Consider the following 25,880-nt stretch of genomic DNA (forward strand, 5'->3'; position numbering starts at 1 on the left):
TGGGGTGCATGTGGCCCTCCTTTTCACTACTTTTGTATTTTTGAGCTAAATGCTCAGTAGAGCAATTGCTGGGCCATAGAGTAGCTCTATTTTCTAATTTTGAGGGACCTCTGCACTGTCTTCTACAGTGGCTGTACCAACTTGTATTCCCACCAACAGTTAAGAGGGTTTCCCTTTTTCCACAGCCGCTCCAGCATTTGTTGTTTCTTGTCTTGTCAGTTTTTGCCATTTTAACTGGTTTAAGCTGGTATCTCAATACAGTTTTGATTTGAACCTCCCTGATGGCTGATGATGATGAACATGTTTTCATATGTTTATTACACATTTGTATGTCTTCTTTGGAGAGTGTCTGTTCATGTCTTCTGCCCATTTTTTGATGTGATGATTTGTTCATTGAGAATTGAGTTTGAGAAGTTCTTTTTTTATTTATATCTTATTTCTTTTCAGTGTAACAGTATTCATTGTTTTTGCACTGCACCCAGTGCTCCATGCAATCCGTGCCCTCTCTAATACCCACCACCTGGTTCCCCCAACCTCCCACCCCCTGCCCCTTCAAACCCCTCAGATTGTTTTTCAGAGTCCATAGTCTCTCATGGAGAAGTTCTTTATAGATCTTGGATACCAGCCCTTTATTTGTAGTGTGATTGCCAAATATCTTCTCCCATTTCATGGGTTGTCTCTTTCTTTTATTTTTTCTTTCTTTCTTTCTTTTTTTATGTTATTGACTGTTCCTTTGCTGTGCAGAAACTTTTATCTTGGTGAAGTCCTAGAAGTTTATTTTTGCTTGTTTTCCCTTGCCTTTGGAGACGTGTCTTGAAAAAAGTTGCTGTGGCTGATGTTGAAGAGGTTACTGCCTATGCTCTCCTCTAGGATTTTGACGGATTCCTGTCTCACATTGAGGTTTCATCCATTAGATTTTAAGCTAAAGACCGTAGTTAGAGATACAGAAGGACACTATATCATTCTTAAAGGGTCTATCCAACAAGGGGATCTAACAATTGTAAATATCTATGCTCCCAACACGGGAGCAATCAACTATAAAAGGCAACTCTTAACCAAAATAGAGAGACATATTGATAATAAAACATCAATAATAGGAGACCTCTACACTCCACTTTCAGCAATAGACAGATCCATCTAAGCAGAAAGTCAGCAAAGAAACAGAGTTTTGAATGACACACTGAACTAGATGGACTTCATAGATACATACAGAACATTCCACCCTAAAACAACAGAATACTCATGCTTCTCAAGTGCACATGGAACTTTCTCCAGGACAGACCAGATTCTGAGTCACAAATTAGGTCTCAACCAATACCAAGAGACTGAGATTATTCCCTGCAATTTCCCAGACCACATTGCTTTGAAACTGGAATTTAATCACAAGAAAAAATTTGGAAGAAATTCTTTTTATGTTTCAGAGAGAGTGGACAGGCCCAGCAGAAATGATGCTTCCTGCCTGCCTGGAGCCTCTTCTTTCTGTACTGGGCCCCTCCTCCCATCTTGAGGTCTTCATGGTGATTCTCCACTTGGGAGTCCCAGGCCAAGAAGGATCTGCAATTGGTGGCTGTATCCCATTTCCTGAGCTCTGGACACCTGGGGGTGGTTGGCTTGTGGCCTCATTCTGCACCAGCTTCCACTAATAGCTACTGAGCTGAAAAAAGAAATGGATTAATCAGGGCCTAAGAAATTTGGGGATCAAATGAGGTCGGCTCCAGAAATGACTCCCTATTCTAATCTTTATTGATGGAATAGTAAACTTAGCCTAAATGCACAGTGCAGTGTGGACTTCAGAAGTTGTATTTGCTGAGGGTATGTGGTTGGCTCAGTTGGTGAAGTGAGCAACTCTTGATCATGGGGTTGTGAGTTTGGGTCCCAAGTTTGGTGTAGAGATTACTTTAAAAAGAAATAAAATCTTTTTAAAAAAGAAGTTGTGTATGCTTGCTTCCAACAATAAGCATCATTCTTCCTCTTTCCAGAGAGGAAGTGGGTTTTATGTGCCAGAGATCACTCTCCCAGGCATTCATCTGACCAAAATGAAGACCATAGCTTTACACAGTCTCTGTATAAATGTTTAGAGCAGCTTTTTTCATAATGGAAAAAAATTGGAATCATGCAAAATGCCCAGTGATAAGTGAATGGTTGAATGAATTGTGTGGTTCCTATCAGGAAATACTATATAGCAATAAAAAGGAATAACTTATATACGTGTGCACAACTTGTGAAATTCCAAAGGTATTATGTGGAGTGAAAAAAATCACTTTCAAAATGTCCATACTGTGGGACTCCACTTCCACAACATTCTCAAAGTTATAGAGAATAGACTGGCATGGGCCAGAGGATTGGGTGGTGGGCTGGCTCTCACTAAGAGAGGCTAGCACAAGGATAAGCTCTGCGGTCATGGAATTGCTCTGTATCCTAAATATGGTGATGGTTACCCAAAATAAACATGAGCAGATCAACACACACAAAAGCTGGGAATGTTACAAGGTTGAGACACTTGATGTAACAAGCACTGGGTGTCATATGTTACTGATGAATCACTAAATTCTACCCCTGAAACTAACACTACACTATATGTAAACTAACTTTAATTTAAATAAAATCTTGAAGGAAAAATGGATTGAGTATAAAACACAATGTCATTGCCATTATAATGGCATTATAAAAGCAATGTATAATGATAACTGACTATGACATTATCTAAAATTAAAATGTTAAGGGGGTGGGGTAGAAATATGTACATGTGGTGTGGTTTCCATAGTAACAGAGCATTGTATTTCCATCATCCAGAATGGGAAGTCAGTAAATAATGCCTATGGGTGAGAAGTCAAGAAGAGACAATACATGCTCGCTCTATGAGATTTGAGTATAGAATCTAGAGAAAAATTATCAATTAAAGGAGTGGAAAATAGTTGTCTCTGGGAGGTGGAAAATAGCAGGAGGTCGGGAGACTCCAGTTTTCATATGTAGAAAGTATAGAACTATTTGCCTGTTGAAGCGTGTGCATCTGTAACCTTAATGAAGGTAAAAACTAACCTAGGTGAGATTATTGATGTTGTAAGAGTTACACAGAAGGGAATGTCTGTGCATTAGTCTGAGTGTGATAAGTTTGATGGTTAGAAGATCAATTTTCAAAACTCAATTACCTTCTTTAACCCGAGTCACCCAGACGCCCCTCAATTACATTCTTATACAGCAGTCCCAAACACATAATAATAATATTTTAAGATTCCATACACTAGAAAGTATTAAAGATAGCTCTAAGTAGGGCTGCATAAGACCATCATGAGACTAAAAAGCCCTGTAAACTGATGAACTGAAAGTCATCAAAGAAAACCTCAAACACCTCATGTCCATGAGTGGCAAAACTCAGTATCAGAAAGATGTCAATTTGCCCACATGGATATACAAAGTGAAAGCAATCAAATCATAATTGTAAGAGGGTTTTTAATGAAAGTTGACAAAGTGATTCTAAAATGCATCTGGGCCAAGGAAAGCCATAGCCGTTCTGAACAACAAGATGAGGTGGGAAATTTTGTCCAAAAGAGGGATTGAAACGTATTATAAACTGGGACAGAGCAGTCCTTTTTTTTTTTTTTTTAATACATTTTTGCATCAGCAAAACTCTCATTGATGCTCATAGATGTTCTTTGGTGGAGCTCTGATGAAATCTTTTTTATGCACATAAAAAATGTGATTGTCCGTCTTCTTGCTGCTTTATTGTTAGAGTTCTCTAAATATTCTCTCAGGCATTGCAAACTTCTTAGAAGACCAGATAGTAAATGCCTTATGGCTGCCAGCCTTCAGGTCCGGGCTGCAATCACCTCTCGGACATTTCAGCCTGAAAGAAGCCACCAATTCTAAAAGTGATTAGTACAAACAGGCAGTTGTCCCCAATCCAAGTCCTTCATTAGATTTCATGTGACAATTATTTTGTCCCAGTCGGTAACCTTCCTTTTCTTTTTATTAACAGTATCTTTTGAAGAATAAAAAGTTTTAAAGCTTCATGAAGTCAGATGGATCAATGTTTTCCTTTATAGACTGTTTTTCCCCTGTCTTATCTATGAAGTGTCTGCTAACCCAAGACCAAAAAGATTTAGATTTGTTGGGTTTTTTCCCCCCAATGGTTTCTTCTAGAAGCTTTATCATTTCAGATTTTATATTTAGGTATGATCCATCTGATCATACTAATTTGTTCTTAGTATTTTTGTGTGTTGTTCAGTAATATTGATATTAGATAGTATTATTTTAGGAAGGAGATTGTGCTGAGTGAAATAAGTCAAACAGAGAATGTCAATTATCATATGGTTTCACTTATTTGTGGAACATAAGGAATAGCATGGAGGACATTAAGAGAAGGAAGGAAAAATGAAGGCAGAGAATCAGAGGGAGAGAGGACTATAGACTCTGGGAAGCAAACTGAGGATGAGTGAGCCCAGTGATGGGTATTAAGGAGGGCACATATCACATGGAGCACTGGGTGCAAACAACGAATCATGGAACACTATATCAGAAACTAATGATGTATTGTAAGGTGACTAACATAACACAATAAAAAAAGAAAATATTGAATTTAGTGTATAAAGAAATAGTTAAGAGTCTTCTTTTTTTTAACATTGGAGTATCTAATTGTTACATTTGTTGAAAAGATAATCCTTTCCACATTGAATTGTTTTGAAAACTTTGTCAAAAATCACTTGGCCAAATACGTATTATGTATGGGTCTTTTTCTTTTTCCATGCAAAGGTATATTTTATTTTTAGAATATTTTTGAAGTTTTTATTATTAAAGTTGTCTTACAATGCTGATTAGTTTTAAATACACAACACAGTAATTTGATTTGAAAGTTATATGCATTAGGCAATGTTCACCACAGTAAGTGTAATCAACCTCTGTCACCACACAACGTTATTCTATAACTGTTGACTGTATTCCCCTGTACTGTACTCTCATCCCCATGACATACAGGGTGAGGATGTTTTTTTAAATAATTTTTTCTTATATTATGTTAGTCACCATACAGTGTATCATTAGTTTTTGATGTAGTGTTCCATGATTCATTGTTTGCATATAACACCTAGTGCTCCATGCAATCTGTGCCCTCCTTAATACCTATGACCGGGCTCACCTATCCCCCCACCCACCTCTCCTCAGTTTGATTCCCAGAGTCCATAGTCTCTCATTGTTCGTCTCCCCCTCTGATTCTCCAGCCCCTTCATTTTCCCCTTCCTTCTCTTAATGTCCTCCATGCTGTTCCTTATGTTCCACAATTAAATGAAACCATGTGACAATTGTCTTTCTCTGTTTGACTTATTTCACTTAGCCTAAGCTCCTCTAGTTCCATCCATGTTGATGCAAAAGTTGGTTATTCATCCTTTCTGATGGCTGAGTAATATTCCATTGAATATATGGAATACATCTTCTTCACCCATTCATCTGCTGAATGGTATCTTGGCTCCTTCCACAGTTTGCCAAAATTCTCAACAGGATCCTAGCTAATAGGATCCAGCAGTACATTAAAATGATTATCCATCACCACCAGGTGGGATTTATCCCTGGGAAGTAAGGGTGGTTCAACATTTGCAAACCAATCAATGTGACAGAACACAGAAGTAAGAGAAGAGAAAAGAACCACATAGTCCTCTCAATTGATGCAGAAAAAGCATTTGACAAAATACAGCATCTTTTCCTGATTAAAACCTTCAGAATATAGGGATAGAGGGAATATTCTTCAATTATATAAATATCATCTATTTAAAGCCTATAGTGAATATCATTCTCAATGGGAAAAGCTGAGAGCCTTTCCCTTAAGATCAGGATCAGGACAAGATGCCCACTCTCACTACTATTGTTCAACATAGTACTGAAAGTCCTAACAACAGCAATCACTCCATGGTCAAATAATGTTCAACAAAGCAAGAAAAAATATCCAATGGAAAAAAGACAGTCTCTTCAATAAATGGTGCTGGGAAAATTGCACAGCCATATAAAGAAGAATGAAACTCAGCCATTCTCTTACAGCATCAACAAATATAAACTCTAAAAAGATGAAAGACCCAAGTGTGAGACAGGAATCCATCAAAATCATAGAGGAGAACATAGGCAGTCACCTCTCCAACATCAGCCAAAGCAACTACTTTCAAGACACATCTCCAAAGGCAAGGGAAACAAGAGCAAAAATTAACTTTTAGGACTTCATCAAGATAAAAAGCTTCTGTGCAGCAAAGGAAATAGTCAACAAAAAAAGAGACAATGCATGGAATGGGAGAAGATATTTGTAAATGACACTATAAATAAAGGGCTGGTATCCAAGATCTGTAAGGAACTTCTCAAATTCAACCTCCGAAGAACAAATAATCAAGTCAAAAAATGGGCACAAAACATGAACAGACACTTCTCCAAAAAAGACATACAAATGGCTAACAGACACATGAAAAAATGTTCATCATCATTAGCCATCAGGGAGATTCATATCAAAACCACATTGAGACACTGCCTTACATCAGTTAAAATGGCAAAAACCGACAAGACAAGAAACAACAAATGCTGGAGTGGTTGAGGAGAAAGGGGAACCCTCTTACACTGTTGGTGGGAATCCAAATTGGAGCAACCATTTGGAAAACAGTATGGAGCTTCCTCAAAAAAGTTGAAAATAGAGCTACCCTATGACCCAACAATAGTATTACTGGATATTTACTCCAAAGATACAGATAGAGTGAAAAGAAGGGCCATATGCCCCCCAATGTTCAAGGCAGGGAAGTTTTGACAGAGATAGAGAAGTAGTTCAATGGCAATAAGACCTCCAAAAAGAATCACACATTTATGGAATGGTCTGTTCTATGGCAAAGGCAGCTGTCTGATCAGTAAGTTCTGGACATTTTATCTCAATGGGAGAAAAAAAATAAGATCCGTACCATCTCTAACACACAAGCAAGAGCTCAGAAGAATAAAGCCAGCTCAAAGGTATAAACAGAAAGAGTAAAACTTCATAAAAATTAAAAGCTTTTTTTGTATTACAAAAGCTTCCAAAGGATACTAAAACGGTTGCTTCACAGACCACAGCAGAGGAGCTGGAGGGACACTCCCACGTGAGCCCATGGACACAGAGACAGAAATGCTTGTTGCAAAGCTGTATTACCCAAACAGCAGACAGAGCTTTCATACCATCCTGAGAAGAATTTCTAAGTTGTAGCATATTCTTACAAAAGCGAGCTACAGGGTCATGGAAAATTGACAGAATGGAGCTATGTACAACAACATGAAAAATCCCACAAATCGTGTTGAGCATAAAAGAATGAAAGTTCCAGAATACTGTGTACATATAATAGCATTTACATAAAATCTGAAACATGCAAAGTAACATTGCATATTGCTTAAGGACTTATAGTATGTTATAAAGTTATAAAATCTAATTTGAGAATAATAAGCACCAAATTCAGGATGGTGTTTTTAAAGAAACAGAGGATCCTAACAGCAAAATGTTAATATTTTGCAAAATTTGAGCACATACTATGTGGCAGGCCCTCTCAAGATGAGATTGATGGTGCAAATCAGAAAAATTACCCCTACCCACTGCAGCCCAGCCCCTCTGTCTGAGTTCTGAATTCTCCCCCACACACAATCATCTTTGCCACTAGTTAAAGCCTTCCACTCCTTCGTCAACTCCATTAGTAAAGTTTAGCATTACTTTTCTTATTTATTCCAAAAATAACTCCTATGAAATTTGACATATGAAACAGTATATGGGGGCACTCTCTGGAGTTTGGAGCTGAAAGCTTTGACCTTCATCCTACCTTCACACCTTGGACCCCTGCCCAGGATTCCAAGGGACTTTACTGAAAAACCTTCAAACCCCAGGCCACTACAGGATGTATGACAGCTGGAAGCTTCTGAGATCTTGCTCAGACATTTAGAGAAAACAGCAGTGTTCTCAACCTTTTCTTGAGGCTGTGTGGAATAATGGGCTCACCTTGGACCACTGTGGCCAGCCCATGACCATATCATGACCTCACTCTCTATGTACTGAGGTCTACCTCCAACTCACCTGTTACAGGTTCCGCCGCCTGCAGATGTATGTGACTATGAAACTCATCACCAGCAACACCTTGAAGCCCAGAAGGAAAGCCACAAAGATAAGGACAGGCATCTGTGGACCTAAGTACCAATGGGCAGAAGGAGACAGCAAATGGTGCTCTGTGAGTTTAAGGACCTCACTCCACTTACTAGACAAAGGTGACCCAGTAGCTTTGAGCTGTAGAGGTGAGCTTACCTAAGCTTTCCATGGGCTTGTATGTGCTGTGGGCTGCTCTGGACAGTATGAGGTTGGCCTGGATGGGAGGTTGTGCCTCATGCTGCACCTTACAGGTGAGGACCCGCTCAGACTCCTGCCCCGACACATTCACTAAATGCGAGCTTTCCAAGGTGTAGGTCCCATCGCTATTCTGCTTGGATGTAAGTTGCTCGGCTCCCTCGAAGGTATGACAGTTCTCTGTCCAGGTGAGATGCACACTCTGTGGATAGAATCTCTGCACGTGGCAGGTAATAGCCACCAAGTCCACGGAGAAAGAAGCCTGGGAAGCTGTCACTGTGGGGGGAACTGACACAGTCCGGAGAATGCAGACAATTACTATAGGAAGTCCACAGTGGGAACCCAGGAGCTCATTGAAGATGGGTCACTTGCCCAGGGCCTGCCCCAGAGGAGGACTCAGGACCCGGTAACAGGTGCATGCATGAGTAAATGCAGGACTGAGAGTGCATTGAGTGAATGCATGTTTGATGCATGGATCCATGCACAGGAATGCATGGATGAAAGAATGATGGGATTCAAATCCCATCCAAATCATCTCTCTCTCTCTCTGCTTTTTTTTTCCACTTTCACCACAAAAGATGCAAAGATAAACATTAAATTCTATTTAAGAACCTACAAGTCAGCTGCCTCATTCTATGGCTTGATAATAATAAGATCTGAAGATGTACAGATTCTATATGGTTATGAGTCCAAGCCACTGAGATTTTAAACAGGAAGGAACTAGGGCGTGGAGAAGTTCAGAAACTTGCCCAGGGTCACAAGGGGGCAAAGCTGGGATTACAACAGATATAGCATATTTTACCATCATTTTCTCAACTTTAAGACCATATGTGTTTGTGATCCTGGCTTCTAAAATTATGATCTAAAAACTTCTGTAATTCTTCTCAACTGATTTCCAGCTGTGCAGTAGAGTGTATTCATAATGAGGAAAATGTGAAAAGTGTTAGATACTATAAAATGTTATGTATTTCAGTAGAATTCATATGAACACACAGCATGGTACTGTCTAACCCTAAACCAAGGGCAGGAAGGTCCAGATTGAGGTCTTGCACTAACACCACAGTCAAATGCAAGAGCTTGTTGAGTCACTTTCCCTCTGTCTCCAAAATTCTTAAGTCATGCAATTGTCCAAGGTCAAATCATGTGTCGCTGGCCTAGTTAAGACATTTCCTTCATTGGTCTTGGGGAGAGAAACTCCTTCTGTTGAGCCATAGAAGAAACAAAGGGCATCTGATCAACCCACCCAGCCTCATAAAATTCTGTCAGTGCTGCTTAATGGATGGGTAGACATGGCAGGCCAACACCAGAAGGTCTTTATCTGTACTCACCATTTCCCCTTCAGCACATAAGCAGGGATTGCTCCCAGGCAAAGGGTACGGGGACCCTGAGGAGGGAATATTCAGGCCTTGGAACTGGGGTGATGTCCAGGAAGGATAAGCCAGGATAAGGTACCCCCCAGGCCAGGGTTATGGACCATGAAAGATGCTCAAAGGAGGGAGAGGTTCAGATGTCCCTTCTAGCTGCCAGGGAGTTCTCCTGGCTGTGTGGTGTCCAGGCAGTGCTGGGAGGACAGAGACCCAGGCACAGCGAGTGATCACTGCTCCCACGCACGCAATGGCAGCACATATGACGCCTTGTTGAATCCTCACAAAATCAAATGAGCTAAACACAGAAGGCTACTTGGTATCAGAAAACAACAGGGGCGCCTGAGTGGCTCAGTGGTTAAGCCTCTGCCTTCGGCTCAGGTCATGATCCCAGGGTCCTGGGATTGAGCCCCACATTGGGCCCTCTGCTTAGTGGTGAGCCTGCTTCCTCCTCTCTCTGCCTGCCTCTCTGCCTACTTGTGATCTCTGTCTGTTAAATAAATAAAATCTTAAAAAAAAAAAAGAAAGAAAACAACAAAAAGCCACTTAGAAGAAACACATACAAAACAGGCCCCAATTTCATAGACACTGTCAAGGAAGAATGGGTTGCAGTTTCATCCTGAAAAACATTTCAGTGATAAAACTAATTTTTTAAATTTATATTTTAATTAAATGTAATAAATAACCACAACTATGCACCAACTTTTAGAAGGAATGAGTGTTGGGAGTATAAGAAGGTAGATATAGTTTTTCCCAAAACCTTACACGACAGTACCAACAAATCCATATGGTACCTACAGATTCCACATTCACAGCACCATTATTAAAAGGTATTGGAAAAATTATTTGAAAGCTTTTGAATATTCTACCAATTTTCACCAGGAGCAGATGACACCTGTCCTCCAATGATGTTAACGGAATCATGAGCATTGTGAATCTTTTTCTACCTTGAAGCACTCAGAGGCTTCGCCTGTGATCCCAGCAGTTCCCCTGCATCACCGGCATCAACTTCTTGCAACACAACTTTGGCAAGATCTCTGATTTCACTTTGCAATGGATGCAGATTCTTCCTCACAGTGTGGTGTCTCACTGGCCACACTTCAATCAAGGCAATGCTGTTCAAGTGCAGAGGGTTTCTGAGCCCTACTTCCCCTCCCCCGCACTACTCCGTCTCAGAGCAGCTGAGCTGGGATGTGCCTCTCCCTCCTGCAACTCCCGCAACACTTCCCAGATCTGCTGCCTTGGGATTTCTCCCTAACCACCAAATGCCACCCAGACCGTGTGGGCACATTCCCAGCTCCCTTCCCCACCCAGGGGTTGTTACCTAGTTCTGAGGACGAGCATTCTGAGGAGAAGTCTACCTAGTTCCTGAGGGTGTCCCAGCGGTGCCAAGCCTCAGCTGCCCACCAGGGCACCCGTTCAATAACTCACACTTTCTTAGGTGTCCTGCTTTCCCTGTCCAACATTCCCCATCCCTTATCCCAACCTCCGTGCCTCTGTGGATCATTTCCCAAACACATGCACCCAGTCCTGGTTTGGAGTTCTGCTTTCAGGGGAACCCAGACAGACACACCCACAGGGGCATTTCCGTGATGGAAAACCCAGCAGAGATGCAGGGATATTAAGCAGGGAGGGATTTGAGTGGGGTTAATTTTATAAGTAATTAATTCATTTGTCAATATTTGTATTTTCTATGATTTTTGCTTTTCTATATGCTTGTCCCAACTCTGGGAAATTATATAATAAATGCTCAGATAAGGGGGACCCCCTAAATGATCATTTTCCTACTTTATACTCAAAGACACCGAAGCAGGTGATCCCACGATGGTAAAAAGCAGTTAGAAGCCTGAATTCATGCAAAAGCTCTCTCACTCACCAGCTTTACAACCTGGGGCAGAGTGCCTCTTCGAATCTCAGTTTCCTTGTGTAAATCACCAGTGGGACAAACAGTATAGGTCAGTGGCACACATTAAATGAATCAGCTCACACACGTGTGCTTTACTGGCTGTGTGCTAAGCTCATTTGAGGTGTTAATATCAGTATTTTTATTCATGTGACATAATGCCTTTATTGCCATGATAATAGAAAAAAATATTGAGGAAACTATTTTATAGGCTTTAAGGTCCTATACATATTTAAGGAATTAATTTTCCTGCTATGCAACCTTGGACTACTCACTTGCCTTTTCTGGGCTTTAGAGTTGTCATAAACAATGGGATGATTGCTATAATTCCTTCTGGTCATGATACATATGACCTCACTGAATTTACAGACCTGTCAAGCATTCATGCAGGCCAGGGAAATCAAACACAACAAAAATATCAGATGATTAAAAAAAAAAAAAAAGACTTTGACATGTTCTTCATATAAAACAATAATAAAAACGCAAAATTCGGGGAGGAGTCAAGATGGCGGAGAAGTAGCAAGCTGAGACTGCTTCAGCTAGCCGGAGATCAGCTAGATAGCTTATCTAAAGATTGCAAACACCTGAAAATCCATCAGCAGATCGAAGAGAAGAAGAACAGCAATTCTGGAAACAGAAAAACAACCACTTTCTGAAAGGTAGGACCGGCGGAGAAGTGAATCCAAAGCGACGGGAAGATAGACCCCGGGGGGAGGGGCCGGCTCCCGGCAAGCGGCGGAGCAACCGCGCACAAAATCAGGACTTTTAAAAGTCTGTTCCGCTGAGGGACATCGCTCCAGAGGCTAAACCAGGGCGAAGCCCACGCGGGTTCAGCGTGGCCTCAGGTCCCGCAGGGTCACAGAAGGATCGGGGGTGTCTGAGTGTCGCAGAGCTTGCGGGTATTGGAACGGGAAAGCCGGCTACAGAGACAGAGCTGACAGTAAGCTCGCAGCTCCGTGTTACCTTGAACCAGTCGCAGGCTCGGTGAGCTCGGAGCGCGACCGGAGGTCAGGCAGACGGGAGTAACTGGGCGCTGTTCTCTGAGGGCGCACTGAGGAGTACAGCCCTGGGCTCTCGGCTCCTCCGGGCCGGAGACCAGGAGGCCGCCATTTGTATTCCCGTACTCTGGAACTCTACGGAAAGCACTCAGGGAACAAAAGCTCCTGAAAGCAAACCCGAGCGGATTACTCACCCCGGCCCCGGGTAAGGGCGGTGTAATTCCGCCTGGGGCAAAGACACTTGAGAATCACTACAACAGGCCCCTCCCCCAGAAGATCAACAAGAAATCCAGGCGAGACCAAGTTCACCTACCAAGGAGTGCGGTTTCAATACCAAGGAGAGCAGCAGAATTCCAGAGGAGGAGAAAGCAAAGCACGGAACTCAGGGCTTTTTTCCTGTGATTTTTTTTAGTCTTGCAGTTAATTTAATTTTTTCTTTTTCATTTTTTTTTTTTCTCTCGCCTTCGGGTAAAATTTTTTTTTTTTAACTGTTACCTTTTTCTTTTTTAACGATTTTTTACTAGTTTATCTAATATATATATATATTTTTTTACATTTTTCTTAGGTGTTTTCTTTTTTAAAAAAATTCTTTTCTTTTCTTTTCTTTTTCTTTTTCTTTTCTTTTTGTTTTTTTTTTTCTTTCTTCCTTTTTGAACCTCTTTTTATCCCCTTTCTCCCCACTCACGATTTTGGATCTCTTCTAATTTGGTTAAAGCATATTTTCCTGGGGTTGTTGCCACCCTTTTAGTATTTTACTTGCCCCTTCATTTACTCTTATCTGGACAAAATGACAAGACGTAAAAATTCAACACAAAAAAAAGAACAAGAGGCAGTACCAAAGGCTAGGGACCTAATCAATACAGACATTGGTAATATGTCAGATCTAGAGTTCAGAATGACAATTCTCAAGGTTCTAGCCGGGCTCGAAAAAGGCATGGAAGATATTAGAGAAACCCTCTCGAGAGATATAAAAGCCCTTTCTGGAGAAATAAAAGAACTAAAATCTAACCAAGGTGAAATCAAAAAAGCTATTAATGAGGTGCAATCAAAAATGGAGGCTCTAACTGCTAGGATAAATGAGGCAGAAGAAAGAATTAGTGATATAGAAGACCAAATGACAGAGAATAAAGAAGCTGAGCAAAAGAGGGACAAACAGCTACTGGACCACGAGGGGAGAATTCGAGAGATAAGTGACACCATAAGACGAAAACAACATTAGAATAATTGGGATTCCAGAAGAAGAAGAAAGTGAGAGGGGAGCAGAAGGTATACTGGAGAGAATTATTTTGGGGAGAATTTCCCCAATATGGCAAAGGGAACGAGCATCAAAATTCAGGAGGTTCAGAGAATGCCCCTCAAAATCAATAAGAATAGGCCCACACACCGTCACCTAATAGTAAAATTTACAAGTCTCAATGACAAAGAGAAAATCCTGAAAGCAGCCTGGGAAAAGAAGTCTGTAACATACAATGGTAAAAATATTAGATTGGCAGCTGACTTATCCACAGAGACCTGGCAGGCCAGAAAGAGCTGGCATGATATTTTCAGAGCACTAAACGAGAAAAACATGCAGCCAAGAATACTATATCCAGCTAGGCTATCATTGAAAATAGAAGGAGAGATTAAAAGCTTCCAGGACAAACAACAACTGAAAGAATTTGCAAATACCAAACCAGCTCTACAGGAAATATTGAAAGGGGTCCTCTAAGCAAAGAGAGAGCCTACAAGTGGTAGATCAGAAAGGAACAGAGACCATATACAGTAACAGTCACCTTACAGGCAATACAATGGCACTAAATTCATATCTCTCAATAGTTACCCTGAATGTGAATGGGCTAAATGCCCCTGTCAAAAGACACAGGGTATCAGAATGGATAAAAAAACAAAACTCATCTATATGTTGCCTCCAAGAAACACATTTTAAGCCCGAAGACACCTCCAGATTTAAAGTGAGGGGGGGTGGAAAAGAATTTACCATGCTAATGGACATCAGAAGAAAGCAGGAGTGGCAATCCTTATATCAGATCAATTAGATTTTAAGCCAAAGACTATAATAAGAGATGAGGAAGGACACTATATCATACTCAAAGGGTCTGTCCAACAAGAAGATTTAACAATTTTAAATATCTATGCCCCCAATGTGGGAGCAGCCAACTATATAAACCAATTAATAACAAAATCAAAGAAACACATCAACAATAATACAATAATAGTAGGGGACTTTAACACTCCCCTCACTGAAATGGACAGGTCATCCAAGCAAAAGATCAGCAAGGAAATAAGGGCCTTAAATGACACACTGGACCAGATGGACATCACAGATATATTCAGAATATTTCATCCCAAAGCAACAGAATACACATTCTTCTCTAGTGCACATGGAACATTCTCCAGAATAGATCACATCCTCGGTCCTAAATCAGGACTCAACCGGTATCAAAAGATTGGGATCATTCCCTGCATATTTTCAGACCACAATGCTCTAAAGCTAGAACTCAACCACAAAAGGAAGTTTGGAAAGAACCCAAATACATGGAGACTAAACAGTATCCTTCTAAAGAATGAATGGGTCAACCGAGAAATTAAAGAAGAATTGAAGAAAATCATGGAAACAAATGATAATGAAAATACAACGGTTCAAAATCTGTGGGACACAACAAAGGCAGTCCTGAGAGGAAAATATATAGTGGTACAAGCCTTTCTCAAGAAACAAGAAAGGTCTCAGGTACACAACCTAACCCTACACCTAAAGGAGCTGGAGAAAGAACAAGAAAGAAACCCTAAGCCCAACAGGAGAAGAGAAATCATAAAGATCAGAGCAGAAATCAATGAAATAGAAACCAAAAAAACAATAGAACAAATCAACGAAACTAGGAGCTGGTTCTTTGAAAGAATTAATAAAATTGATAAACCCCTGGCCCGACTTATCAAAAAGAAAAGAGAAAGGACCCAAATAAATAAAATCATGAATGAAAGAGGAGAGATCACAACTAACACCAAAGAAATACAAACTATTATAAGAACATACTATGAGCAACTCTACAGCAATAAATTTGACAATCTGGAAGAAATGGATGCATTCCTAGAAACATATAAACTACCACAACTGAACCAGGAAGAAATAGAAAGCCTGAACAGACCCATAACCAGTAAGGAGATTGAAACAGTCATTAAAAATCTCCAAACAAACAAAAGCCCAGGGCCAGACGGCTTCCCGGGGGAATTTTACCAAACATTTAAAGAAGAACTAATTCCTATTCTCCTGAAACTGTTCCAAAAAATAGAAATGGAAGGAAAACTTCCAAACTCATTTTATGAGGCCAGCATCACCTTGATCCCAAAACCAGACAAGGATCCCACCAAAAAAGAGAGCTATAGACTGATATCCTTGATGAACACAGATGCGAAAATACTCAACAAAATACTAGCCAATAGGATTCAACAGTACATTAAAAAGATTATTCACCACGACCAAGTGGGATTTATTCCAGGGCTGCAAGGTTGGTTCAACATCCGCAAATCAGTCAATGTGATACAACACATCAATAAAAGAAAGAACAAGAACCATATGATACTCTCAATAGATGCTGAAAAAGCATTTGACAAAGTACAACATCCCTTCCTGATCAAAACTCTTCAAAGTGTAGGGATAGAGGGCACATACTTCAATATCATCAAAGCCATCTATGAAAAACCCACCGCAAATATCATTCTCAATGGAGAAAAACTGAAAGCTTTTCCGCTAAGGTCAGGAACACGGCAGGGATGTCCATTATCACCACTGCTATTCAACATCGTACTAGAGGTCCTAGCCTCAGCAATCAGACAACAAAAGGAAATTAAAGGCATCCAAATCAGCAAAGAAGAAGTCAAATTATCACTCTTCGCAGATGATATGATACTATATGTGGAAAACCCAAAAGACTCCACTCCAAAACTGCTAGAACTTATACAGGAATTCAGTAAAGTGTCAGTATATAAAATCAATGCACAGAAATCAGTTGCATTTCTCTACACCAACAGCAAGACAGAAGAAAGAGATATTAAGGAGTCAATCCCATTTACAATTGCATCCAAAACCATAAGATACCTAGGAATAAACCTAACCAAAGAGACACAGAATCTATACTCAGAAAACTATAAAGTACTCATGAAAGAAATTGAGGAAGACACAAAGAAATGGAAAAATGTTCCATGCTCCTGGATTGGAAGAATAAATATTGTGAAAATGTCTATGCTACCTAAAGCAATCTACACATTTAATGCAATTCCTATCAAAGTACCATCCATCTTTTTCAAAGAAATGGAACAAATAATGCTAAAATTTATATGGAACCAGAAAAGACCTCAAATAGCCAAAGGGATATTGAAAAAGAAAGCCAACGTTGGTTTCATCACAATTCCGGACTTCAAGCTCTATTACAAAGCTGTCATCATCAAGACAGCATGGTACTGGCACAAAAACAGACACATAGATCAATGGAACAGAATAGAGAGCCCAGAAATAGACCCTCAAATCTATGGTCAACTAATCTTTGACAAAGCAGGAAAGAATGTCCAATGGAAAAAAGACAGCCTTTTCAATAAATGGTGCTGGGAAAATTGGACAGCCACATGCAGAAAAATGAAATTGGACCATTTCCTTACACCACACACAAAAATAGACTCAAAATGGATGAAGGACCTCAATGTACGAAAGGAATCCATCAGAATCCTTGAGGAGAACACGGGCAGCAACCTCTTCGACCTCTGCTGCAGCAACATCTTCCTAGGAACAACGCAAAAGGCAAGGGAAGCAAGGGAAAAAATGAACTACTGGGATTTCATCAAGATCAAAAGCTTTTGCACAGCAAAGGAAACAGTTAACAAAATCAAAAGACAACTGACAGAATGGGAGAAGATATTTGCAAACGACATATCAGATAAAGGACTAGTGCCCAGAATCTATAAAGAACTTAGCAAACTCAACACCCAAAGAACAAATAATCCAATCAAGAAATGGGCAGAAGACATGAACAGACATTTCTGCAAAGAAGACATCCAGATGGCGAACAGACACATGAAAAAGTGCTCCATATCACTCGGCATCAGGGAAATACAAATCAAAACCACAATGAGATATCACCTCACACCAGTCAGAATGGCTAAAATCAACAAGTCAGGAAATGACAGATGCTGGCGAGGATGCGGAGAAAGGGGAACCCTCCTACACTGTTGGTGGGAATGCAAGCTGGTGCAGCCACTCTGGAAAACAGCATGGAGGTTCCTCAAAATGTTGAAAATAGAACTGCCCTATGACCCAGCAATTGCACTATTGGGTATTTTACCCTAAAGATACAAATGTAGTGATCCAAAGGGACACATGCACCCGAATGTTTTATAGCAGCAATGTCCACAATAGCCAAACTATGGAAAGAACCTAGATGTCCATCAACAGATGAATGGATCAAGAAGATGTGGTATATATACACAATGGAATACTATGCAGCCATCAAAAGAAATGAAATCTTGCCATTTGCAACAACATGGATGGAACTAGAGCGTATCATGCTTAGCGAAATAAGTCAAGCAGAGAAAGACAACTATCATATGATCTCCCTGATATGAGGAAGTGGTGATGCAACATGGAGGCTTAAGTGGGTAGAAGAAGAATCAATGAAACAAGATGGGATTGGGAGGGAGACAAACCATAAGTGACTCTTAATCTCACAAAACAAACTGAGGGTTGCCGGGGGGAGGGGGTTTGGGAGAAGGGGGTGGGATTGTGGACATTGGGGAGGGTATGTGATTTGGTGAGTGCTGTGAAGTGTGTAAACCTGGTGATTCACAGACCTGTACCCCTGGGGATAAAAATATATGTTTATAAAAAATAAAAAAATTAAAAAAAAAAAAAAAAACGCAAAATTCCCAGAAGATACTGTTCCCCATTTTACAGGTGAGGAAACTGAGCCCAGAGAGGGGATGTGGATAGGACAAACAAGAATGAGTAGCTACAGAGCAACTGCCACCCAATTGGTTAGCATGAGCAAGGCCTGTGTTATGTAAATGGCAGTTCTTAGTTTGCTGAATTCTTGCCACAACCAAGTGAGAGCTGTACCATTTTCAGAGGAGGCAACTGAGGCAGAGACACGCACGGCCCAGCTCTGGGCTGACCCACCTGAACAGGGAAAATGTCCTTACCAAGGAGGTACTGGTCCAGGCTGATGTTTTTGTGGAGCACCAGCATGGACTTGTGACTGACGTGGCACTGGACCACAGAGAGCACGTCGTCAGCCAGCAGAGGGACGAGCACTCTGCTGGTCACGTTGTACGTGTCGTCTCCGCTGGCGTGAACGTGGGTCTGCTGCTTGGGGAGCTCGCGGTTCTTCTTCAGCCAGGTCACAGTCACGTGACGTGAGGGGAAGCCGGAGGACATGTAGGTCAGCTGGATGCTTGTGCCCGGCTCTGATCGCTGGAGGGGGCCTTGCAAGGAGGAAGGGTGGATGCTCCGACCTGCAGGGAGAGAGCCCTCCCGTGAGAGGCAGGGAGGTGCCCAGATGCCGGCGGCTCCCTGAGCAGCCCCATGGCTTCCTCCCCCATAAGGTATAAAGGTTACTTCTGATGGAAGTTGGATTCTGAAGCCGACATCAGCGGCCAGGCAATGACAGCATGGTCATTGCCGACTCCCGGCAAACACCCACATCGCCAGACTCTGACTCACCAGGTTATCACTGCAACCGTAGGAGGTGGGGATGCTTACTAGCTCCATTTCACAGATGAAGACCCCGAGGCCCAGACCAGGCTAGGTAGTCAGTCAGTGGCAGAGCTGCCGTTCTTAGTTGGACAGTCTGGCCTCAAGGTCTGTGTCTGCAGTCTTGGCTCAGGTCTGTCCTCCATACCCAGAAAGGGAACATCTCCCCCACACTCTAGCCCAGGTCTTATAGAAAAGCAGATGGCCCAGAGACGAGGTTAGGAGCACTGGCTTTGGGGTCACCCTCAACTGGAGTTTGCATTCCCGGCCCCTTCCCTGGCTGAGCCCGAGCAACCTAGCTCTCGATGACCCAGCTTCCCCATCTGCAAACTGCAGATGATTCTTAATTCTGAGTTAATAAAGTAAAGGAACTAGAGTAGAATATAATGATCCCATAATGATCCCTCTTTAAATGATCTACCATCATCCTATACTCACAATAACCATCTGAGAAATTGTTGTTAATTGTATTTCTGATGTTAGGGAAAGAAACGGCTCAGAGAGGGTTGGTAATGTTCCCACGGGCCTCACAGCAAACAGAACCCATGTTCTAAACCAAGGGTTATGACTTCAGGTTAAGGGCTCTTTCTGTTACATCACGGCTGCCTCTACTTTTCTATAGTTGGTCCCATAATGATCAGTGAACTTGAGTTCATTTCTTCCTGCAGCCCAGCTTTGGACTGTGTACCCCGGGGACTGCAAACAGTCATGGCCCAGTGCCCTTTGTGTGCCCCCTTGTTCGGTTCCCAAGCAGGGGTCAAGGAAAGGAATGTGCCATGAGGCAGGTGCCACAGCTGTTAAGACAGAGATGCAGAACTGATCCCAGGACAGGCAGCGCCTTGCCTGAGGGCACAGACGGTTGGTGGCAGCCCTGTGATGGGACACCCACCAACTTAGCTCCAGAGTCTGTCCACCTACACACACAATATCCAGAGTCTGCTTCAGAGGAGAGAGGATCCCATCTCGGAGGAGATGGGAAAGCAGACAGAGCCCAGCAACAGGAGGCCCCAGGGGCCCAAGTAACACAGCGGGGCCATTCAGGAAGAAGGCAATCCCAGAAATAGAGGGTGTAAGACTGAGATTCCAGAGGAGACATGAGAACACCCCGAGGTCTGTATTCTCCAGAAGAAGGGGGGACAAATATACAAAAGAGCACATTGAATTTCTGGACAGACTTCCAGCTTTCTGACCCCAGCTCAGACCTCTGGCCCTGGGCCCTCCGCGGCGTGTCAGCCGAGCCATGCGAGCACGCCTGGGACACGGTAAGTGCCCTGCAGGTGCCAGCCCAAGGCCAAAGGAGGCCCTAGGTAAGGATGCTGAAGAAGCGGTCTGTGGGCTAGACTGGGGAGGTCTAGCTACGCAGGTCCGCTCACCCAATACAGGAGAGGCCCCGAGCGCCCGAAAAGGAAGGAAAATGAGACAACGAAGAAAGAGCTCGCAGTGAGTCAGCAAAGAAGAGAGTCAGAAAGATTAAAGACACCGTTTCAGAAGAGAAAAGACTAATTTGAAGTTTTCCACCCCGATCCCTGTAACCCACTGGGTAAACGGTTCTCTTATTTCTGCTGGACAACAAACAAAAAGGAATCCGAGAAACTGAATGGCCAGTGGGATCAGTCCCCCACGATTTCTTAGAGCAGGCAGATCAGGGCCCGATCTGTGGGGGGGGAGAGATGGGATGCAGCGTGGAAGCCCCTGCCAGGGAGACGTGCTGTTTCGCCAGCCGCGCCTCCACCCCATCCTTCGCAGGGAGCAGCGTGGGCGCCGGCACCCGCACGCAGACGCAGCGGCTCACACCTGCTGGAGCGAGCGGTCCTTCCCCACTTCGTGCGGCCCCGAGAGCTGTCCGTCCGCGCTGGGCTCACCCAGGCCTGGCCAATCACAATACTCTCTTCTCTTCCCACCCAACATCCCTCCCCCCGCCCCGCCCGCCAGTCACTCGGTCTCGCAAGGGGTTCCAGGCTGGACCCAGAAAAGCCGCGCGCGCTCCTGGGTCTGAAGCGCTAGCAGGCAGCTCCCCCTAGTGGACGAAGTCATGTGCGGCCGAAAAGGAGGAGAGCTGGGGAAAGGGGAGGAGGATTAGGATGGGGAGGAGGGAGGGTAGAAAGAGGAATACGAGGAGGGGGTTGGAGGAGAGAAAGAGAGAGACAGAGAATACTGAATAGTAGAGAGGAGAATCTTGCTCCAGCACCCACTCCGTTTCCCACCTAAGAGAGTCAAGAATTCTGGCCTCTCTTTAAAACTTACTCCCAGAGGGGTGCCTGGGTGGCTCAGTTCGTGAAGTGTCTGCCTTGGGCCCAGGGCAGGATCCCAAGGGCCTGGGATGGAGTCCCGCATTGGGCTCCCTGTCAGTGGGGAGTCGGCTTCTCCCTCTTTCTCTGCCTCTTCCCTGGCTCGTGTGTTCTCTCGCTCTTACTCACGCTCTCAAATAATTAAAAATCTTTAAAAATAAAATGAAATAAAATGAAATTGACTCCCAGAAACTTCCAGCAGAACCAGTCGTGATTAAAAGCCTTCCTGGAAGAGACTTTGGTACCCAGCCGCTCGTAATCTCTGCCATTTCCTGCAGGCAGAGAACTTTCTACCTGAGGAACACATGGAATTGGGAAAGGGAAGTCCTGCTCCTTCTTCTTGGTGAGGGTGTGGGGGAGGGAGGGAATTTAGGGGTGAATGGCTCAGAGTTTTATCACCAGCCCCGGGTATCCTTCCTTCCTTCACTTTCATCCAGTGCTGCCCTGAGTCTCTGACCTACTGCTGCCTACACCCTACAGGCTAATGGTTGGTGTCTTTATGCCCTCCAAGCCAGGCTGCCCAGAAGGCCCCAGCAAGAGACCACACCCACCTTTCCCTGACCTTGACCCCTGGGCCTGCAGGGTGATGTTGGCCTGGACTGGGGGCTGCTCATCCTGGACCACCCAGCAGGCAAACTCGCTCCCCTCCAGCGTGGCCTCTGCCTGCCAGGTGTGCTCCAAAGAATAGGTCCCATCTGGGTTTCTTGTGACCTGCGGCGACTCCACCGTCTGCACCTTGTGCCTGTTCTCCATCCAGGTGAGACGCAGGTGGGAGGGGTAGAAGTGGCCCGCGTGGCAGGTGAGATTCACTCTCTGATGCACATGGATGTGTATCCCGGAGGTCTTGGTGGTGATCTTCAGGGTGGGGACAACTAGAATAACGAGAAGCATCTGTTGAAGTTACTCCTGCCTGCCCAGACTGTTCCTACTCCCAGGGTCCTGCCACGAGACCTCTCACATTCTCGTTGGTTATGGTTTTTTGTTTGTTTGTTTTTGTTTTTTAGAAATAATGTTTTCTTGTATCCTCAATGTAAGGCAAATAAAGTGAAATGTTAATGTTCTTTAAATATGGTAGGGGTCACTAGGGGTCTGGTATATTAGTCTTTGCATGTTTGAAATATTTCATCTCATGAAATATAATGTTAGGAACGACTAAAATAGGATGCTCACACAGACGGGGATTTCATTTTATTGCTGTATCCACAGCCCCTAGAACAGTGCCTGGCACGCAGTAGCTATTCATTACTGGCTGAATGAATAAGACATTTTTCTAATTTAAAAATAATAACAATGATATTAATAGAGCAAAGATGTTTGGAAAATGGAAGATTGCAGCCAGGTCATAAGATAATAGAAGATTATAAGGATGATAAGTGGAAGGTTGGGACCAAACATTTGTAAACAACTTACTGGGGGTTCTGGGTGCTCAACTTACAGGTACTGTTCTGGGTGCTTAAAACATTCAATACTCACCTGAAACCTACAAGGTGGTTTTATTTCTATTTGCATTGTAAGAGGGGATCTGAGGCACAGAGAGGTTAAGTAACTCACCCAAGGTCACCCATGTAGAGTGGTGTGGCCAGGATTCAGTCCCCATGTTCAGCCTGTAAAACCTATGCCTTTCCTGGCCACACTGTGGTCAGCTATGTCAATGAGGAATTCTGGGCTCCCTGTTGTGAGCTGGGGTTCTGGGCAGAAGACTCTAGAAGCCAGTGTTGTTGGGAGAATAACATCCCCCCAACACACACACACATATACACACACCTACTGCCCACCCACCTTGGAGTACTTGGGACAGGTTCATGGTCTTCCGCAGGGGCTCCTCAAGCTCTCTGTGGGTGACCTCACAGGTGATCCCCAGTAAGATATCTTGGCGAGCCAGTGTCACCCACACCTTGCTGGTGACAGAATAGTTGCCTTTGTCGTTAGTCACTATGTGCTGAGCTGAGGCTGGGTGCTCGTCTCTGCCCTTCATCCAGGTGACATTGAAGTCCCAGGAGCTGAAGGGGCCAGCAGTACAGTTGAAAGGCACCGGATTTCCAGGGGTTGTCCTCTGAGATGGGCCCGTCAGAGAAATGAAGGGCTTTCCAGCTGTGAAAGAGAGCTTGTGACCCCACAGGACAGGACACGTCGCACACTCAACAACCTGTAAGGGCTGCCTGTGGCACATCAGGTCTTGTGGGCTGACTATGCTCTGTGTCTGGTTCCAAGTTTGGGAACGTAAAACAGATGATAAGTAAACAAGCAAATTTATCATTAAAACTGGGGCTCAACTTCAGGGACACCAGAAGTGCAGAGGTAAAGAAAAAAAAAATGTCAGAAGGCTTAGTCTAAAAGAGAATGGAGAAGGCTTCCTGGAGGAGATGACATTTTGAGCTGAACCTGAGGGACAGAGAGGAGCCAGCCATGAGAAGGGGCAAGGGAGGAACATTCTAGAAAGTGGGATAAGCAGGTGAAGATACATTGGGAGTAAGGGCTTGGTGGGCTTGAGAGGCTGAGAGACCTATAGGACTGCGCCTCATGGACAAAGAGGTCCATTGGGAAGAGCCTGTGGCACAGGGTGATGACCCTGACTCTGTTCTGAGCGTGATGGGAGTCCACTGGAGACTGTGAACACAAGGGCAGGTGGCCTCGTGGATGTGGTTTAGAAGGAAATTGGTTCCCGTGTGGGGGATGGAAAGGAGGGTGGCGGGACAGGAGCTGGGACACCAGCGAGAAGGTGGTGTAGGCTTGCCTGGCCCAGGAGAGAGAGACCCATGTGGCAGATATGCCTAGCAGCACTTGGTGACAGGCTGAAGAGATGTGGGGGATACAGTGGGTCATAGGGAAATGTCTCCCAGGCTTTTCTCTTGGACATCTACGTGGATGGTCCTGTTTGGAGGGAGAAGTATGGTAAAGACTCAAGATTACCCTCTTGAACATCAGTGTGAAGTCAAGAGCTACTGTAGATAGGGATGTTTGGGCCTCCTAATCACATCTTCTGATTGGGAGTCCATCTACCCTCTGCTTGCTCACCTCTGGGGATGGGGAGTTCTCTCCCCCTGAGGCAATTTTGCCCACCCTCTTCTAGCCTAGCCTCTGTGTCCTAGAGTCTTCCCAAGACAACTGCAGGGCTAGATGCCCCTCCCCTCAAATTATTCTGAACACCCGGGCGCCTGGGTGGCTCAGTGGGTTAAGCCTCTGCCTTCAGCTCAGGTCATGGTCCCAGGGTCCTGGGATCGAGTACCGTATCGGGCTCTCTGCTTGGAAGGGAGCCTGCTTCCTCCTCTCTCTCTGCCTGCCTCTCGGCTGCTTGTGATCTCTGTCTGTCAAATAAATGAATAAAATCTTTAAAAAAAAATGTTTAAAAAAAAATTATTCTGAACACCCAAGAAACTGATTAGAAGTTTTAGAGAACGAAGCTGCATGTCTACAAAGCAGAGAAGTGACCCGTGGAAGATGGAATTCACCGCACAAGAGGTGGAGACAGAGAAGTTTAGTGACTTGTACAAGGTCACCCAGCCTGTCGGGGGCTCAGGAAGGATGTGAAGCGGGTCTGTCCACCTGAGAGTCCTGTACTTTTCCCACGTTGCCCAAGGTGCCAACATTCGAGGTCCTCTCCCTCTGTCTCTCTGGCCCTCACACCCTCTCGGACCTAGAGCAGCCAGCCACTCAGACCAGAGCTGACATCGGGGAGACTGGGTGGGAGGTGGGCCCCTTCCCACCCCCTGTCCTTCCCCAGTCTCTCACCCTCGAGTCCTCCTGACCCCCATCACCTCTGTTTCCACACAAGGTCTGCAGTGAGAAAGGGACACAAACTAGCACCCTGGCAGGTGGGCAGAGGGCTCAGCGAGGTACTCGGGGACCCAGACCTCTGCAACACAAGGAAGCTGGGTTTAGTAACCCCCAAGGGCCTCTGTACTCGCTCTGGGCAGCACCCAGGACTTACCTGTGAGTCCCAGCAGAAGGGTGAGGAGGGAGCCCAGGGTCTGGCCGCGTGTAGCAGCCATGGTGAGGAGGCTCAGTGTCCCTGATCCACACTGGGTACCCACCTGCTGGAACCCAGGAGCCACGGCTGGGTTTCCCAGGAGCCCATGCGTTTCCTGGACACATGCCCACTTGGGGCCCGGAGCAGTGGTTTGAGCCACAGGGAGAGAAGTGGTCCCTGTGGCCCAGGCTTCTTTCCAAACCCCAAACCCTCAGGCCTGGGGTCTGTGGCTGGGGAGGTGTCTGCTGCCTGTAGCCTGGATGCTGACTATCCCTTAGGCCCCAGAACAGGGGAGTCGGAAATGGCTGGGCTCCACCTG

At 44.1% G+C, this 25,880-nt stretch overlaps 1 protein-coding gene across 1 annotated transcript; it reads right to left on the minus strand.

Annotated features, from left to right (window-relative positions):
* Positions 1 to 3,451: 3,451 nt before the first annotated feature.
* Positions 3,452 to 25,583, minus strand: LOC101683546 (signal-regulatory protein beta-1-like). The gene is made up of 7 exons (XM_045080854.1): positions 25,523 to 25,583; positions 23,374 to 23,685; positions 22,146 to 22,466; positions 18,757 to 19,068; positions 8,273 to 8,599; positions 8,048 to 8,157; positions 3,452 to 3,844 (listed from the first exon to the last, which is right to left on the minus strand). The coding sequence occupies exons 1-6, from the start codon at positions 25,581 to 25,583 to the stop codon at positions 8,051 to 8,053; spliced, it is 1,440 nt and encodes a 479-aa protein (XP_044936789.1). The 3' UTR covers positions 3,452 to 3,844; positions 8,048 to 8,050.
* Positions 25,584 to 25,880: the final 297 nt, after the last annotated feature.

The sequence above is a fragment of the Mustela putorius genome, unplaced genomic scaffold, assembly GCF_011764305.1.
Source record: "Mustela putorius furo isolate JIRA1106 unplaced genomic scaffold, ASM1176430v1.1 tig00000054_pilon_pilon_pilon, whole genome shotgun sequence".
NCBI classification, from domain to species: domain Eukaryota; kingdom Metazoa; phylum Chordata; class Mammalia; order Carnivora; family Mustelidae; genus Mustela; species Mustela putorius.

Coding starts and splice junctions, on each gene's coding strand:
- LOC101683546 (XM_045080854.1), bottom strand. CDS start 25,583: ATGGCTGCTACACGCGGCCAGACCCTGGGCTCCCTCCTCACCCTTCTG. Junction 8,600..18,756: donor CCTGGACCAGTACCTCCTTG/GTAAGGACATTT, acceptor GGACTGTGTCAG/TTCCCCCCACAGTGACAGCT. Junction 8,158..8,272: donor CAAGCCCATGGAAAGCTTAG/GTAAGCTCACCT, acceptor ATTGGTACTTAG/GTCCACAGATGCCTGTCCTT.